We start from the raw sequence: 15,270 nt of genomic DNA on the forward strand, positions 1-15,270 counted from the left end.
TCATCAGAGCTGGATTCCACCAGGCGGCTGCTGAGCTGAACGTGACGGTGGCGGTGCAACCCAACACAGATCATCATCCTCGGAGGCCTTTCCCTCCCCCGTGGTAAGCAAACCATCGACATTTATGCAACTGATGTCTCTGTGGAGATCTTGATAGGACCCATAGGAGTGAAAGTTGTTTTGAATGACAGTAAACAAGAAACTGTAACGTAAAATATACTATTTTATATATATATATTTTATATATTTATTATTTATAAAAAATATATTTTTTCAGAGGGGCAGATGTGTGGATCCCACACAGTCTCCCACTTTCAGTGGCAGCATTGATGAACAGTGAACAGTATATCTCACATAAATGTATGAGCATCTACCGCCCACTTAATCCTCAATGACTCACTGCAGATAGGTGTTGGAGCATCTGTATACAAGCGCTCGCTGAAATCTCTGTGTGCACCAATAGGCCTATATATATATATATATATATATATATATATATATATATAATTTTTTTTTAAATAATTCTTAATGAATGGTCTCTTCACATTTAAACACAGTTAGAGGGGTACCGTACTGTCTCCTATAGGACTGTTATTAAAACTATCCCACAGAATAAAAAAGTAAATTTCTCCAGTCACACTTCTGTAAAATTCATGTAACCCGAGCCATCACGTGTCGGGCTGCGGCTTTCATTTGAACTAAATTTACCTGCGCCCCCTTGTGGACATTATAGTTTGATGTTCTGTACATTTCAAACTATGATTTCAACTAATAGGTGGCGCCGTTTCTTCATATCATATTATGTTAAATTAAAGTAAATACTGTATAAAGACTTGCAAAGCAGTTTAAACACAATTGTTTAAGCAGAGCTATATATAAAACGATTCAGTAGGCTATCCAACACAGTTAGATGAATAAACAATAGCTTTATCGAAATAGGGCTATTGTAAAGGAAGTCAACATTAGAACATGTATGACTATCCATCAATCTGTAATGCAAAAAAAAAAAAAAAAAATCTTTACTTTACTGACCGCAAACTTTTTAATGTGTATATTTCAAATGTAAGGTAATGTTTTTTTTTTTAGTTTTTTTTATTAAAGGTGCATTGCGCGAGAGTCTGAGTTTTCGCAGAACTACGCCCCCTCTGGCGGCAAGCGAAACTGCAACCAGAGGTGTGCACGCTCACGGACCACACGCACACGCACGCTTGCACGAGCTCGAGCTGGTCATAACCCAAGGAGCATCAGCCGCACAAATCTTTTGTTTACAATCATAATGTCTTCAGAGGTAATAAAGTTTTAAATCTGCAAGTAATTTAAAATATGTGAAAGGAAAGGCAATTGAGTAAATAACACACTTATGTGTGAGGGAAAAAATGGGGGTAGTAGAAAACTTCGTTTTTTATTCCCATCTATCTCCATGTTGAACTGTGTTATGTGTTTACTGTATCCACTTATGACTATTATTATGGAAACACGTTCATGAACAATATAAGTTATAACTTTGTAAAAGCTCAAAATTGTAATCATGATACCATACCATACACAGTCGGTCAACAAAGTACACCCAAATGTCTCAAGGTAATAAACAATCAAGTGGCACTATGACGTTACCATAAAAGCCAAACAGGCTAATCCGCCGAAGATTTGCGGGGGTTTAGCCTGTTTTATTGATCAGCTAAGTAGCATATTCCAATAGCAATACATCGTAATTAAGCAGTAATTTGCTCAAAATTTGTGTCTAAGTATCTAACTTATATATCAGCATTTTATATCACAATCATTCTGAACCTGATCACTGACAATGGTAAGTTAGTAAAACCTATTCCGATTGTACATTTATCTAGCTTACGCTAAAGCATTACACATTTTATGGATCGTCATTTATTGTCATTATTGGCCGTATCAGACATTAGAGAATGGGATATATCTTACCTTTTTATCAAGAAAAAAGCCAACTGAGGATCCCGTTTGAGCCCTAGAGCAGACCGGAGATCTCTCCATTTGTTGAAAGCCTTCCCTATGTTTACTCTCGTCTTACCCCGACGCCTGTCTGACTCCAATTTGGACCTTTTGGTTGCACTAGACAAAAGTTCTCTTTTTTTTTTTATCTTACGTGGAGTTTGCGTTGGTGTTTGAAATGAACTACAAGCCGGTCTCTTAGAATCCATTTTCTACGGAGAATGGCGGCGTCGGCGCATACACAAACCTGCCAGACATATGAGCGTGCCGTGAACGCGCATGACGTCACGCCCAGTCTCAGATTCCGACCCGAATCCCTCTTATTTATTTTACTGTACAGGATTATAGAGGCAATCGCAGTGATCAGAGAAGGGCTCAGTCAGCCCATCAGGCAATTGTTTAAGCATGTATGGGTTAGAAAACGGGTATTTTTAACATGAAAAGTTGCGCAATGCACCTTTAAAGAAATGTATTCTTTTGTGGTCAATACCATTTTTTTTTTAGCAATAATGAAATTACCTCAAATATCTTTTTATTTCAAATAAATGCTGTTCTTTTGAACTTTCTATTCTTCAAAGAATCCTGAAAAAGTTAAATATTAGGTTTTCAACATTGATAATAATAAGAAATTTGACAGTAAAGACTGGAGTAATGTCTGCTGAAAATTCAACTTTTCCATCACAGGAGTAAATTGAAAATATATTCCAATATAAAACAGTTCTTTTAAATTGTAATAATATTTCACAATATTACTGCTTTTACTGTGTTTTTGGTCAAATAAATACTGCCCTGGTGAGCATAATAAACTTTCACACACACACACACACACACACACACACACACACACACACACACACACACACACACACACACACACACACACACACACACACACACACACACACACACACACACACACACACACACACACACACACACACACACACACACAAAAACGACCACAAACTTTTGAACGATAATGTTTATATTTATATATTTACTAGATGTGGCAGTACATGTTAAATTAGTGACAGTATAACTGTGATAATAGTAATACATGATGATATAAAAGAGGTACAGCTAAAATATCATTTGATATATTCAGTTGTCTAGCCCCACCCCCAAGAACAGTATTTCCAGGAATCCCCCTTGTGATTGCCCAAGGGATTCCTGGGAAAACTGGACCCCGGGGATGGGGAAATGATGGAACGCATTGTGACGAAAGACTGGCAAAAATAGAAGCACATTTAATCTTAGAACTACCAACACCTGGCCTACCAAATCAACGTAATGTTTAACAATAATGGTTAGGCAACTACTAATTATAAATTTGCTTTTTATTCAATAGAAATCAGTCATGTAAAATCAAGGTATCTAATGTTCATTGTATTAGCAGGCTGTGTCCTTCCTCCCGAGCTACAGTGCTTCATCTCAGACTCCCAGTTGACCAGAGATGCAGCACTGCACCTTGGGCCTGAGGACTGTATAGCGGGAATTAGTCATGCAGGACTCCTTTTGTGCTTGCCATCTTACCGTCTTTGATCAGTGCCCTCTTACGTTCTGTGGTTTACATGGGAGTCTTATACTCATGACTCATGATTCTCATATAAAGAACCAGAGGTTTGATGAATTCCTCAGCCAGCCGGTCTGACCTGCAGCTGTGAAACCTAAAGATCAAGATCAGAAGATGAATACTCAATTACACATGGATAGATGCTATTTATTTAGTGTTTTATCCCCTTTTAAAAAATAAAATAAAAACTATTCCCGAAATGCATACACTGTAAAAAAAAAAAAAAGAATAATAATTCAAAGTTGTAAATAAAACACATTATTAGAGTATGTTTTACAATAAAATACTACGTTCAATTCAAGCAGTTTCTTTGGAATTGTTGGTGAAATTTAGCAGCAATTTCTGAGTGAAACACAACATTTTTCTCATTGTATGATGATAGATGCATTTGTTAGGCGCATTGCTTTTAAAATTGATGGATGTGTGTGGGGGAAGTGTTATGGGTGTACAGGAAATGGCTTTGACCTATGCCCTGATCTCCCTATAAACATCTCAGCTCCTTTTCCTTCCTAGTTCTCTCACACTTCTATTCCAGTCTTGATCCGCTCACTATGCTTCGGAATGCCACCCAGGATAACGGAAAGCCTTTACGTAGTGATTCAGACACAAGCTTGCCAGCCTGACAGCGGGATATTTAGCATGAGCTCTTGCCTCTGAAAGTGGCCGTCGCCCAAGAAAAACCTTGGAGCTGCAGGACTCCAATCCGCTGAATAAACAACAGCACGCTTGCTTCGACTTCCAGCGCTGCTCTGCCCCCAGCGGTACGGCACAGATCGGTGGTTGCAGAACAGGATGTTTATTCCTGCGGTGGACATCTGTACTCGTGTTCAAAAGGCAACATCAATGCAGCCGTTTGCCGTAATGCCCCCGAGTCACTGGGCTCAGTGTACCGCAGAATGCAAGGCCACGCCCCTTTATACACAACCACTTCCTCTGTCTCAATCAGACCGGTCCGCATGGAAGCCAGGTTCAAGGGGACGTCCTTTCTCATCTAATAAAATCCCACCCGAGTAGGCCGGAGAAGCTTTTGTGGTTGGTTAAACAGGCTGATTTGACACATACTTCAACTTTTGGAAAAAAGGCAGGAAGTCTGAAATGGTTCATAAACCTGTCAGAATCCGGCCCACGTGAGTTTTATCTTCTCAACGAAGCAGACGACATGTTTCGAATATATTTAAAAGAGTCTGAACCCTTCCCAGTCAGCTGATAACACCACACTGGCAGCAGCATAGCAGAAAAATCCTAGCTTCAGTGCAGTGAGCTTTCTGAATATACTGTGGTGTGTGGAAACCACAAAATGCTACTGTATCACCCAGAGCTGAGCTCATTCTTACAGACAGGCAACTCTATATATGTTGTGGACCGTTTTCACTTCTCCAACCAGGAAGCGGGTACGATTATGCAGGATCATTCGCTCACTCCGACACAGCTCTCTAATGGCTTTTCCATCAGTGCTGTGGTTAATGGAAAGAGATGAGGGAAGCAGGCATTAACAGACAGATATGCAGCCTATCCACAAGGTACCGTTCACAGTTTACAGTGCAATCCTTTGGAGAAGGAATCAAGGGCTCGGTTGACAAGCACGTCTGGCTCCAATTTGTTGCTGTTTATAGACTGAAATGAAGCACAGTGACCTAATTCTGGGTACAATAAAGGAAAAACTTCCACTTAGTGCTCCTTTCAAGTATATTCTAGTCTGTGTCCGCCTCAGAGTCCAGGTTAATTGTGAGGTGAAGTTAAAGTATATAAGAAATATTCACCATGTGATATTTAAAGTAACAACTGTGATATATTCACAAGTACAAGATTTCAAGTCATACTGTAAGATATTAAGTCACAAAAACTGTGAGATTTTGAGATGACAAGATTTAAAGTAAAATTGGTTACACTTTATTTGAAGGTGTCATTGTTACAGTGTAATTATATATTTAAGTACTGAGTAATAGGGTTATGGTTTGGTTGCATGTAATTAGAAATAAATAAAGTCACAATTGTTAGATATTGTCTCGTTTACAAGATATAAAATGTACTTTTCAAGATGTAATCACACCATGTCACATCATGAGATAGAAAGTTGCAATTACCTTTATCATTATTATTTTACTCTGAGGTGGAAATAACATTTAAAAAGAAATCTCAAGGGTATATGTTCTTACTTGCAGCATCTTGTGTGTAAATTGTCCATGTTGAGTTTCCCCCTTGTAGACTCTGTAATGAGAGATAAAGATGGGCTTTCAAAAACAGCAATTCAAGCACATGTCAGGCTGCTAAGTCCATCATTCCAGTGTCATGTGCAACAACTCTGAAGAACAGCTTGGCCATGAGGTACAAATATCAGTGACTTTCTACACATTCTCAGTTGACTATGTGTGAAAAGACTTTATGAACAATTTTCCTTGTAGGGTTTCATAATGCCACAGGCAGTGTTGATAAGGAGAATAAGAATCTCAACAAATCCCACTTAATTTAATTTGTACAGTATTACATTACAAAGCAGGAAGGCTCCTCCAAAAAAAAGGGGGGGGGTTGGGACATGAAAATTCCTAAGCCCTTTTTTTTTTTTTTTTGAGTCTTTTCCAACAAGTGAGAGCTTTAGGTTGTCTCGTATCCCCCTTCTGGAATCTCCCTCAGCCCATATAAGGAATTCTGAAGGGATTTTATTTTGGGATAATGGAAAATGTAGCTGGGCTTTCGATAAACATTCACTCTTTCAGCCTCTTACGGCCCGTGATTGTGGAAGCAGATAGTTAGATAGTTTGTCACTGCTCCACGTGCCCTCCCCTCCCCCCGTCACTCTCCGCCACACTGCCTGCATACATTCCCTTTTCTAGTCACAGTCGGCGGGAGCCTGACGTAAAAGGCAAAAGAGCGCTGAAGGTGAAGAAGAAACCAGGAAAGTGACAAGTATGTACAGCAGAGGCCTTGGGCCTTAGTTTTGACGTGCCGACTGACAAAGATGTGAATATTCTTTCTGTGAAAAATATTATCGAGCCGGATGTATCAGTTATTATTCCATGTGAGGAAAACTCAACAAACATATCCAGGCTCTACACTTACAGAGAAACTGATACTGAACTACTGCCTAATAAGTGAGCCCCAATAATAAACATCACATCCTGTTGGCTAAACCCTAGTTCCCAGGCTCTGTCCTACTTGGAAGGCAAGAGATAAATTTGTCTCACAATGAGAATGGACTGCATATGCGAATCAATAGTTATCTCTATACATGTCCTATTTTTTGCAAAGATCATTTCTCAAAATCTGAAAAAAAGTATGTTAATGGTTATTTCAAGCATGACATACAAATAATGTCTCAGATTTCTTGGCATGTTGTGCTGTATGAATAGTGTTAAGACTGCATGCACACACACACTGGGTTTCCATGTTTTATGGGGTCATTCCATAGACATAATGATTGTAATACTGTACAAACTGTATATTCTATCCCTTAAAATTAAACCTACCCCTCACAGGAAGATAAAAAAATAAAAACATCGCTTATGAGCTGTTTTTCTCACGAAAAATGTCCCCACAAGGACAAGGATTTTGGATATTGCCATCTTTGTGGGGACATTTTAACCCCATAACATAGGTTTTAACAGGACCACACACACACACACACACACACACACACACACACACACAGTCTGGCCATTTAGGAGGAAGTCTACAGTCCTGATCTGAAGATTGTCTAACTGTTACCAGCTTTTCACGCTTTGCAGCATGCAAGCTGTTTTTTTGTTTTGTTTTGTTTTTGTGGTTTAAGAAACAGACCATTTTAGAGACAATCAAAAACAAACAGGGAATGTGGAAAGACTATGATTTTAGTCCATTTTGAAACTGACTTATATGTACACATTTTTATTATAGTTAGCTTAAAAAAAGAAAACTAAACCCCTGGTTTTTACAGACAAGGCTTAAGCCTAGTCCAAGACTAAAATGCGTGTTTGAGCTGTTTTAACTAAAAGCAACTTGCACTGACATTAGAAGCTGAAATGAAATATAACAAAAAATAAATTCAAAGTTAGACTATACTTTGTTCTCTCCTCATGAAATGATACACATGTCAGGGTAACAACACTGTGAAACCACCAGTGAGAGCAGAGTGAATCATGTGGCTGGTGGAAATGGCATGTGATCTAGTGTAAACGTGTGTATGTGATCAGGAGAGAGAGGGAGCGAAAGAGAGAGTTATTACAGTGACAGGCTAGACTGGTGCCAAAGCGCTCACCTCCACAGAAGAGGCAGATGCTGTGTTTACACAGACACAGACTGTGGCTTGATAATGGAGAGCGCGAGCATGCCTAAACATTGCCTTTTAAGGTTCCCTCTCATTTCTCCCCATCTCCTTAAATCATCACGACAGGAAACGTGAAGGAGGGGGAGGGAGGAGGAGGGCACCCGCCTGTTACCTCTCTCTGCTCAGTCTAGCTCTAGAAGCCAATCTCCCTTCTGAAGCTCAGGCTTATGCATGAACTACAAATGCAAACATTCATCTATTCCAGTAGAGGTTCAACTTAATAGCCGTTATCTACATTCAGATTCTTTGGGGAAATTGTAATTCGTGAGGACGCATTGTTAGCGCACACCTTGTAGCGTTTTACTGAGGAGGTTTAGTGTAATTGGAACAATACCGTGGGGCTCGTTTTCTTGTGATCTTCTGCTTGACACTTGTACTATAATTCTGTCCATAAGAGGATTTTAGTAAACATACACTGCAAAAAAGTCCTGTTAAGTTTATGGTGAAAACTTGCAGCTGTGGTTCCCAGAAATTCACTGTAAAAATGGTTTGAATTTGATAACCACTCAAATGATGAATTAAAGGACTATTTCACCACCTGATGGGTAGCTCACACAACATTACAATGATGTATTAAATACACTGTAAAAAATTATATGATCAATAAGTTATAACAACATTTGTTTTTACATTGATTTAACTCATCAAGATTCAGCTCATTTTTAAAGTCAGTTTAATGTAATTGAAGTTGAAATGACTTAAACATCCAAGTAGATTGTACTTTTTCATATATTTGTTTTACAGTGTATAAACTAAACAGTGTAAAATGTGACAAACAACATAATCTACATGATTGATCAAATAAATAAGGAGAACAATAAATATTTAATTAAGATCCAATGTGATGCATAATATAGGGACTTTTGGGGACATCTGTTCTTCACTGTAAATTATAAGGTGACTACTGAAAAATCATGAAAGTTTTATATTATTTTACAGTAGAACATGTTAAATCTAATATGTTTTTACTGTATATGATAAGGCATTTCACTTAACCTATTAACCAATTAAAATCATTATTTTTTCTGTTTAAATTACAAACACGTTAAAGATTCAAAACCGGTTCTATGTGGTGCCATTTAGTCTGGCAAAAAGAAGAAAGCTAGAGAGGCTGATTTATGCGTTGTTTTGTGTTTGTGACGATAAAACTGACCGAAATGTAACATGCTTGTTTGAGCAGTGTTATGCCTGATGCCTTCAAGGACAAACTATCTTTCGCTAAGATATGCCATTCTCATATTCCACATATTTCTTCAACAGATTTGACAAGGGTAAAATGAAGAGAAAACATAATGCATTTGACAAGAGATATGAGATCATTAACATTTCTCAGGTACATCTAAACATCATAAAACTAACATTCCCCTTTTACAAGGCAAAGGCCCAGCAGGAGCGCTTTATAGCCCAAAAAGGAACTGACAAACCCCTAAAGCATTCCTTAAACACAAGTAATTGGAATGTGGAGTGTTGATGTGGAGAAAAACACGCCCAGCCAGACAGACAGCGCTCTCTGTCAGCACCTTAGAGCCTAACCGCGGGGTGAGCCCTCATGTTAGTGTTTAGGGGGCCTGAGGCTTTGTGGACCTTTATGAGTGAGTGGACACAGGCTTTGGGTAGTCCCTGGTGAGCAGCTAACCCCCCTGATTTCCCTTCCCACTGTTCATGTGAAAGTGACCCTGAGAACTGGGGTCCCAAGGGGCTTGGGGAGGGGAGCAAGTGATGCGGGGGACAGGCCAAAGCACCAAGGCCACCACAGGGTCATGTGAAAGCACTCTGCTCCGATGGCTGCCAGACTTTTGACTCCTCAGAAAATAAATAATGCACTTCCTTTCCCTCCCTCACTGTCTCCAACTCAATAACCCCTCCATCCTAATCTAATCTGTCCATCAACACACATATGTTCATCCATAATCCAGCATAAGACTTACAGTATAATGATAGATCTGCGTATTAGACTTTACAAGATTTTGAGACTCTGGTAACAATTAGGTGAATAAATGTGCATACAAAGAAAATGTTTCAAAGCTAACAAGGGATTGTTGGTGCTCATTCGGACTAAATATATTTATATTTTGCATTGTAGGGCTAGGGTATGTATATATATATATACAGTATATGTTTGTGTGTTGTTTCATATTGCCAAAGCTGGATTATGTGTATATAATACTTATATCTTAATAAACAACACAATATATACACTATAAAGTACTGCATATGTCAATATTAAAGAATTCACCTTTGGCAATATGAAACGTCACACAAACATTTTTGGTCAAATGGGTCGTCTAGCTAATAGATGGCTAATAGAGTTAATGTTTTGAAATCACACAACAATTGTAAACATTGTAGCAAATGTAAGTGTTGACTGAGTTTGCTCAAAGTCTGTTGGTGTCATCCAAAAGTATAAAATTTACATCAGGATGCATATGTGCCATAATTGTTCTTTGGAAGGTCTTGATGCAAACTTTGTCTATCTGCGATGTTCAAGCGGTGGGTTAACATGTCTTTTACTTTATATGGGCATGCTAAGATTCAACTGGAATATGTTGGAATGTGTGTGTGCGTGTGAATGACAGTGTGTTTTTCAGTAGGTCACCAGAGTGGCATCCCTGGACTAGAAAAGTTAAACGCTGATCTGAGCCTACCAACAGCTGGCCACATCTGCTGGCTCCCCTCCTCCTCCTCCTCCTCCTCCTCCTCCGCTCCCTCCTGCATCTGATATTTGCAAAAAGGTCTTTCCAGAAACAAAGAAGGGGAAGAATGGAGGAGAGAATGTGGGGGATGGAAGTCTGCACCTCATTTCTTTTGCTCTAACAATTTGATTAGACACTGCTGCTGAGCTATTTAGTTAACTTCCTAATGTGCTTATTGACAGGAGGTATTGCACATGGTGGAAAGTCAGTGTAGTCTAATAGCTTAGTCAGGTATTGTCTTCAAAAAGCAGTACATTTAAGTAGGTTTTCTGAAAATGTATGCAATAATTGCTCAATGCATATGAAAATTAGTAAAAACTATGGTGATAGAATATCAAATGAGAGATGTTTGATAACAGTTTCCCATTTATATCAATTTATCGTTTGATTTCGCAGAAGTCAAGTTCAAAGTCAAGTTCAAAGGCCAGTTACACAGCGGCCGGATCACATTCCCCGCTGAGGCTTTCGGGACTGTGCTCTGTGAGGTCATTTCACATTTCTCCCCACTATCCCCAGGTGAACTCTCCTGTTACGCTCTCTAGCACACTCTCAACCTGCAGCACGCAAGCACAAAGCCAGTTGTCTGCAATTCAGTACTGTTTGAAAACATAAAACCGGGTTCTCATGAGTAATTCCACCCTGTCTTAATCAGAGGACTTTGATTGAGCTTTGATTCTTAAGCGCACTCCTACAGGAAAGCCACATTTTGCAATTGTTTCCTGGCACCCTATCGTTCTCAATACCTGAACGGGACGCGCTCACTGTATCAACGGAGTGTTTTTAACCAGCTGGATCAGCTCAGTGTCACACTGCTCTCAATGACAGCTTGACATGCCTGGTATGTCTCAGTATCTCAGAACCAACATGAGCAATGACTAACCAACAAATTAAGGTATAGTTACCTACACAAATCCAGTTGGATGTTTAGAATAAGTTGAGATAGACTTACCGCAGTCTGCGTCTTGAAGAAGAAGGATAGTTTGCACTGGTCCTGGCCACTTTGGTTGGTTGGAAGGGTGCTGGGTATTTGGCGTCGGGATGGGTAGAGATGCAGAGAGGGGGTCCCTGCTCTGTTCTTATGGACGCCATGCGCTCCACCGTCTGAAGGGTGTTCCTGGGTTGAGGCTCCTTTTTGAAGCATGGCCGGCTTAGGGAGCAAAGACTTTTCTTTTACCTTATATGAGGCAAGGGGCTGGTCCACCATCAGAGCGGCACGTCAGGGAATGCCTCTCAAGCTGCCTGATTGGCTGGTGTAAGAGCCCCCGTGACCCGAGCTGTGACCCGCGATGTGTGAGGATGAGAAGGGATGGGGAGGGCTCAGGCTAGGGGGCCGGACCCGCCGTCTCAGCCTAAGGAAGGCACGTTTGACAATTTTCATATTTCTTCTAAATTTGGAGATTTCTGCCCGTGCTGGAGTCTTGGCCGGCCTCTCTGAGAGTCCATGTGGAAACCATTAACAACAGAGGACTCCTTGCCATTCTTGCCTGGGAACACACGGGCTCTGCACAGACACAGTTATTTCAAATAATTAACTTCCTCTCAAAAGCACTGCGCTTCCCCATATGGGAAAGCATTTGCTTACAGAATGCTGGGAATCATATACAAGTCACAAGGAGAAAAGAGGTAGAGAGGGGGCAAGAAAAAAGGGAGAGAGAGGTTTGTTTATTTTCTTGACAGTTGGGTTAAAAACTGGGTTTCCACATGAAGACATTCCCTGTTGGTGGCTGTTTTATTCGGTCTAACCACATAACATGTCACGAGATTTGGATGAATCAGAATGTCAAGCCAAAAAAATTCTAATCTAAACATTATATCACAATGTACAAGAGAATGAGGTTGCCACACCTGTTACTCTACAGATTATTAATTTACAAAGTGAATTTCTGTAAATTAGCACATATCCCAAAGTACAAAAACGGTTATTGTGCAGGAAATAAAAATACAGTACATTTAATTTAAACATGTAATGTAATATTACATAAAAATACATTTTATTATTTTCAGTTTTTACCAAATAACTATTCTGATATTGTAATATTAGTTTGGAGGACAGAATTTTAAATCCTAAATATCCTAGTTTTGAAGTAGATGGTTTGAAACCAATATACAAAACGACACATATTTAAACTTTTGACACAAAACCTAATGGGACGTAAGATTTGTGACAGCTTTCTTGTGTGACAACTATACATCTGAAAAAATATTTAAATTAAGCCAGAGTATGTTTGTTTTCATGACACAAAGATTAATGGGAGTGAAATGGTCATCTTCATGATGATGGACATTGTGTGTAACAGTCCTAGAGAAATCTGTTATCTAATAATATAATATGGCTCTGGAGATCATCATTACACTGACCACTGGCAACACAAACAGTTCCTAATGAAATCATCCCCCCACATGGATAAACTGGAATCTGCGTGTTGATGATGAATCTATTAGCCAAGTACAGTGTTTTTCTGTGGAGGCCTTCAGATGGCCAGATTAGATATTTTTTTTTATTTTATTTATTTAATTGTAATGCAATACTCAACGTGTTGTCTTACATATGCTGACCCCTTTCTAATTGTGAGAATGTACGTATATAAGCAGCAGACCTTCACAAACCAGACATTCATTCACAACACGTTTCGGCATAAATGGAACAAGACATCTGCTGAGAGGAGAGATAAGAGCGATTATAAAGGAAAGCAAGACAAAGCCTTGACCTTGTGCCGTGCTCTCCGCCAGATGAATTTTCCTCCTGGACACATCGAGCCATGGAGGTCAAAGAGGCAGATTGGATATGGCTAAAGAGAGAGCAAGGGGGTGGTGAGATCTGTCTGTGAAATGTCCATCAGGGTTAGATCCCCTTCTCGCCCTCATCCATAAAGGAGTCTGCAGAGACTAATGTTTAGAGCGGCTGTCTCCTCTGGAAAGACTAAATTTAGACAAGAGTGGGGGGACTGAAGTGGAGAAGCGTGACAACGCGGTGTCGGTGTGAGGCATTGTTCGCGGAGCCCTTCATTAGCTTCAGCGAGTGGCAGAATAGGTCGCCCCCTAGCTCTTGCTGAGAAGTCTTAAAAAGGCAATGTTTGGGGAAGATTCTCTGTTTACATCTGGAGAAACGGGGGCTTGAAAACAGCAGCCAACCAGTGCCTCGTGGCTTGGCAGCCTTGAGCGCTAATGGCCCGGCTGATGAGTTCTTTTTCTCCAAATAGAGAGTGTCATACAAGTGGAGCGTAGCAGTGTAATTCCCCTCCTTGCTAGATTTCTTTATTTTATGATATTTGAATAATGACCCTGGGTGCATATATGGGTATTTAATTGCAAAAACAGCATACGTTAAACAGAAGAAATCGTAAACTTTTTTGGCCGCAATTACTGTGTTTTCCAATAGATTTTTTATGGCAAAAAATACAAAAGTACATTTTAAAATATAAAATCTTGCCATTTTTTCTTCAGAGAAGAAAGAGATCATTGTTGTTTTTGTGCAATTAAATATTTTTTGGAGTATTTTTATTTTTTGTATATGCATCATTATTAACTCTGTCGATAAACATTAGAAAGTTTGATATATGTTTCTGTTTTGAAGCTGTTTTCTGACACAGACTTTGACCCCAAACAGAACAGAACAGAACAACGTGTTTAGTTCTAGTGATAGATGAACCGCTGAGACTCGTACACAGCTCAAATATACAAAGATGAATACAATCTGCAAGACTGTTTAATGTGTTTTTTGGGGGGAGGGGTAAACGTGCTTGGGTTAAACTGTAATGGACTGATTCTGAACTTTTAAGAATAAACAGTACAGGTAACATCTTGAAATGATTGCAAATTCTGAGACTAATTTTAGTCTTGCTAAGGCAAGAGGTTTGTTTTGTAGAACCTTAGCATGTGACTCATCCTGAACTGTTTGTCATACACTTAATATTATTATTTCATGAGTGATCTGAAAATGTTTGCCTGGTGAGCAAAACATTTTTGAATTAGTGAATTAAATATTCAAAAGGTTTTTGTTTTTAAAGAATTTAAACGAATTCTCTTCTAAACCAACATAAATTTTAAAAAATACTGAGCAGCACACCTGTTTTCAATATCGATAATAAGAAATGTTTCTTGAGCAGCAAATCAGCATATTAGAATGATTTCTGAAGGATCATGTGACTCTAAAGACTGAAGTTAAAGTTACTCTAAAGACTGCTGCTAAAAATTTAGCGTTGTCATCACAGGAATAAATTACATTTAAAAATGTATTACTTTTTTTTTTTTTTTTTACTGAGAGACTTCTTACTTACTGACTTCTTACAGTAAGAAAAATCTTACTGATCTCTAAAAAAAAGGGACCTGAACTATATTTATGGACCATATAAATATCATAGAGAGACAGGCTTTTTTGAGTTGGGCCAATAAGCAACCACCAAATAACAATGTGCTAGTATTGTAGCATAGGCTAATAGACAAATTTCCTTTATTTCTATAGCACATTAAAAAACAACAAAAGTTGACAAAGTGCTTTACAGATAGAGCAAATTTTTTTAATAATATATATATATATATACACAATAAAAGATAAATAAAATATAATACAATAAATTAAAACATTTAAATGCAACATATATTTTATCCGCTTCAAAACCTAATCCGTAATCTATTCAAAAGCCACAGAAAAAAATATGTTTTTAAGGAAGAAAAAGGACACAGAAAAGGCACGGTCACCCTTAGATCTATAATGGCAATGAGGAACCTTCAGTATAGCAGTT

General features: G+C 38.8%; 1 protein-coding gene across 1 annotated transcript; it reads right to left on the bottom strand.

Annotated features, from left to right (window-relative positions):
* Nucleotides 1–539: 539 nt before the first annotated feature.
* On the bottom strand, nt 540–13,289 carry LOC311304159 (uncharacterized protein; the record flags this gene model as incomplete). Its single annotated transcript, XM_084431025.1, has 4 exons — nt 540–3,629; nt 5,692–5,743; nt 11,478–11,675; nt 13,237–13,289. 4 exons carry the CDS (start codon nt 13,287–13,289, stop codon nt 3,597–3,599), a joined length of 336 nt encoding a protein of 111 aa, XP_084287151.1. The 3' UTR covers nt 540–3,596.
* Between the last annotated feature and the right edge of the window lie 1,981 nt (nt 13,290–15,270).

Source organism: Rutilus rutilus (assembly GCF_951802725.1).
Source record: "Rutilus rutilus genome assembly, chromosome: 14".
NCBI lineage: Eukaryota > Metazoa > Chordata > Actinopteri > Cypriniformes > Leuciscidae > Rutilus > Rutilus rutilus.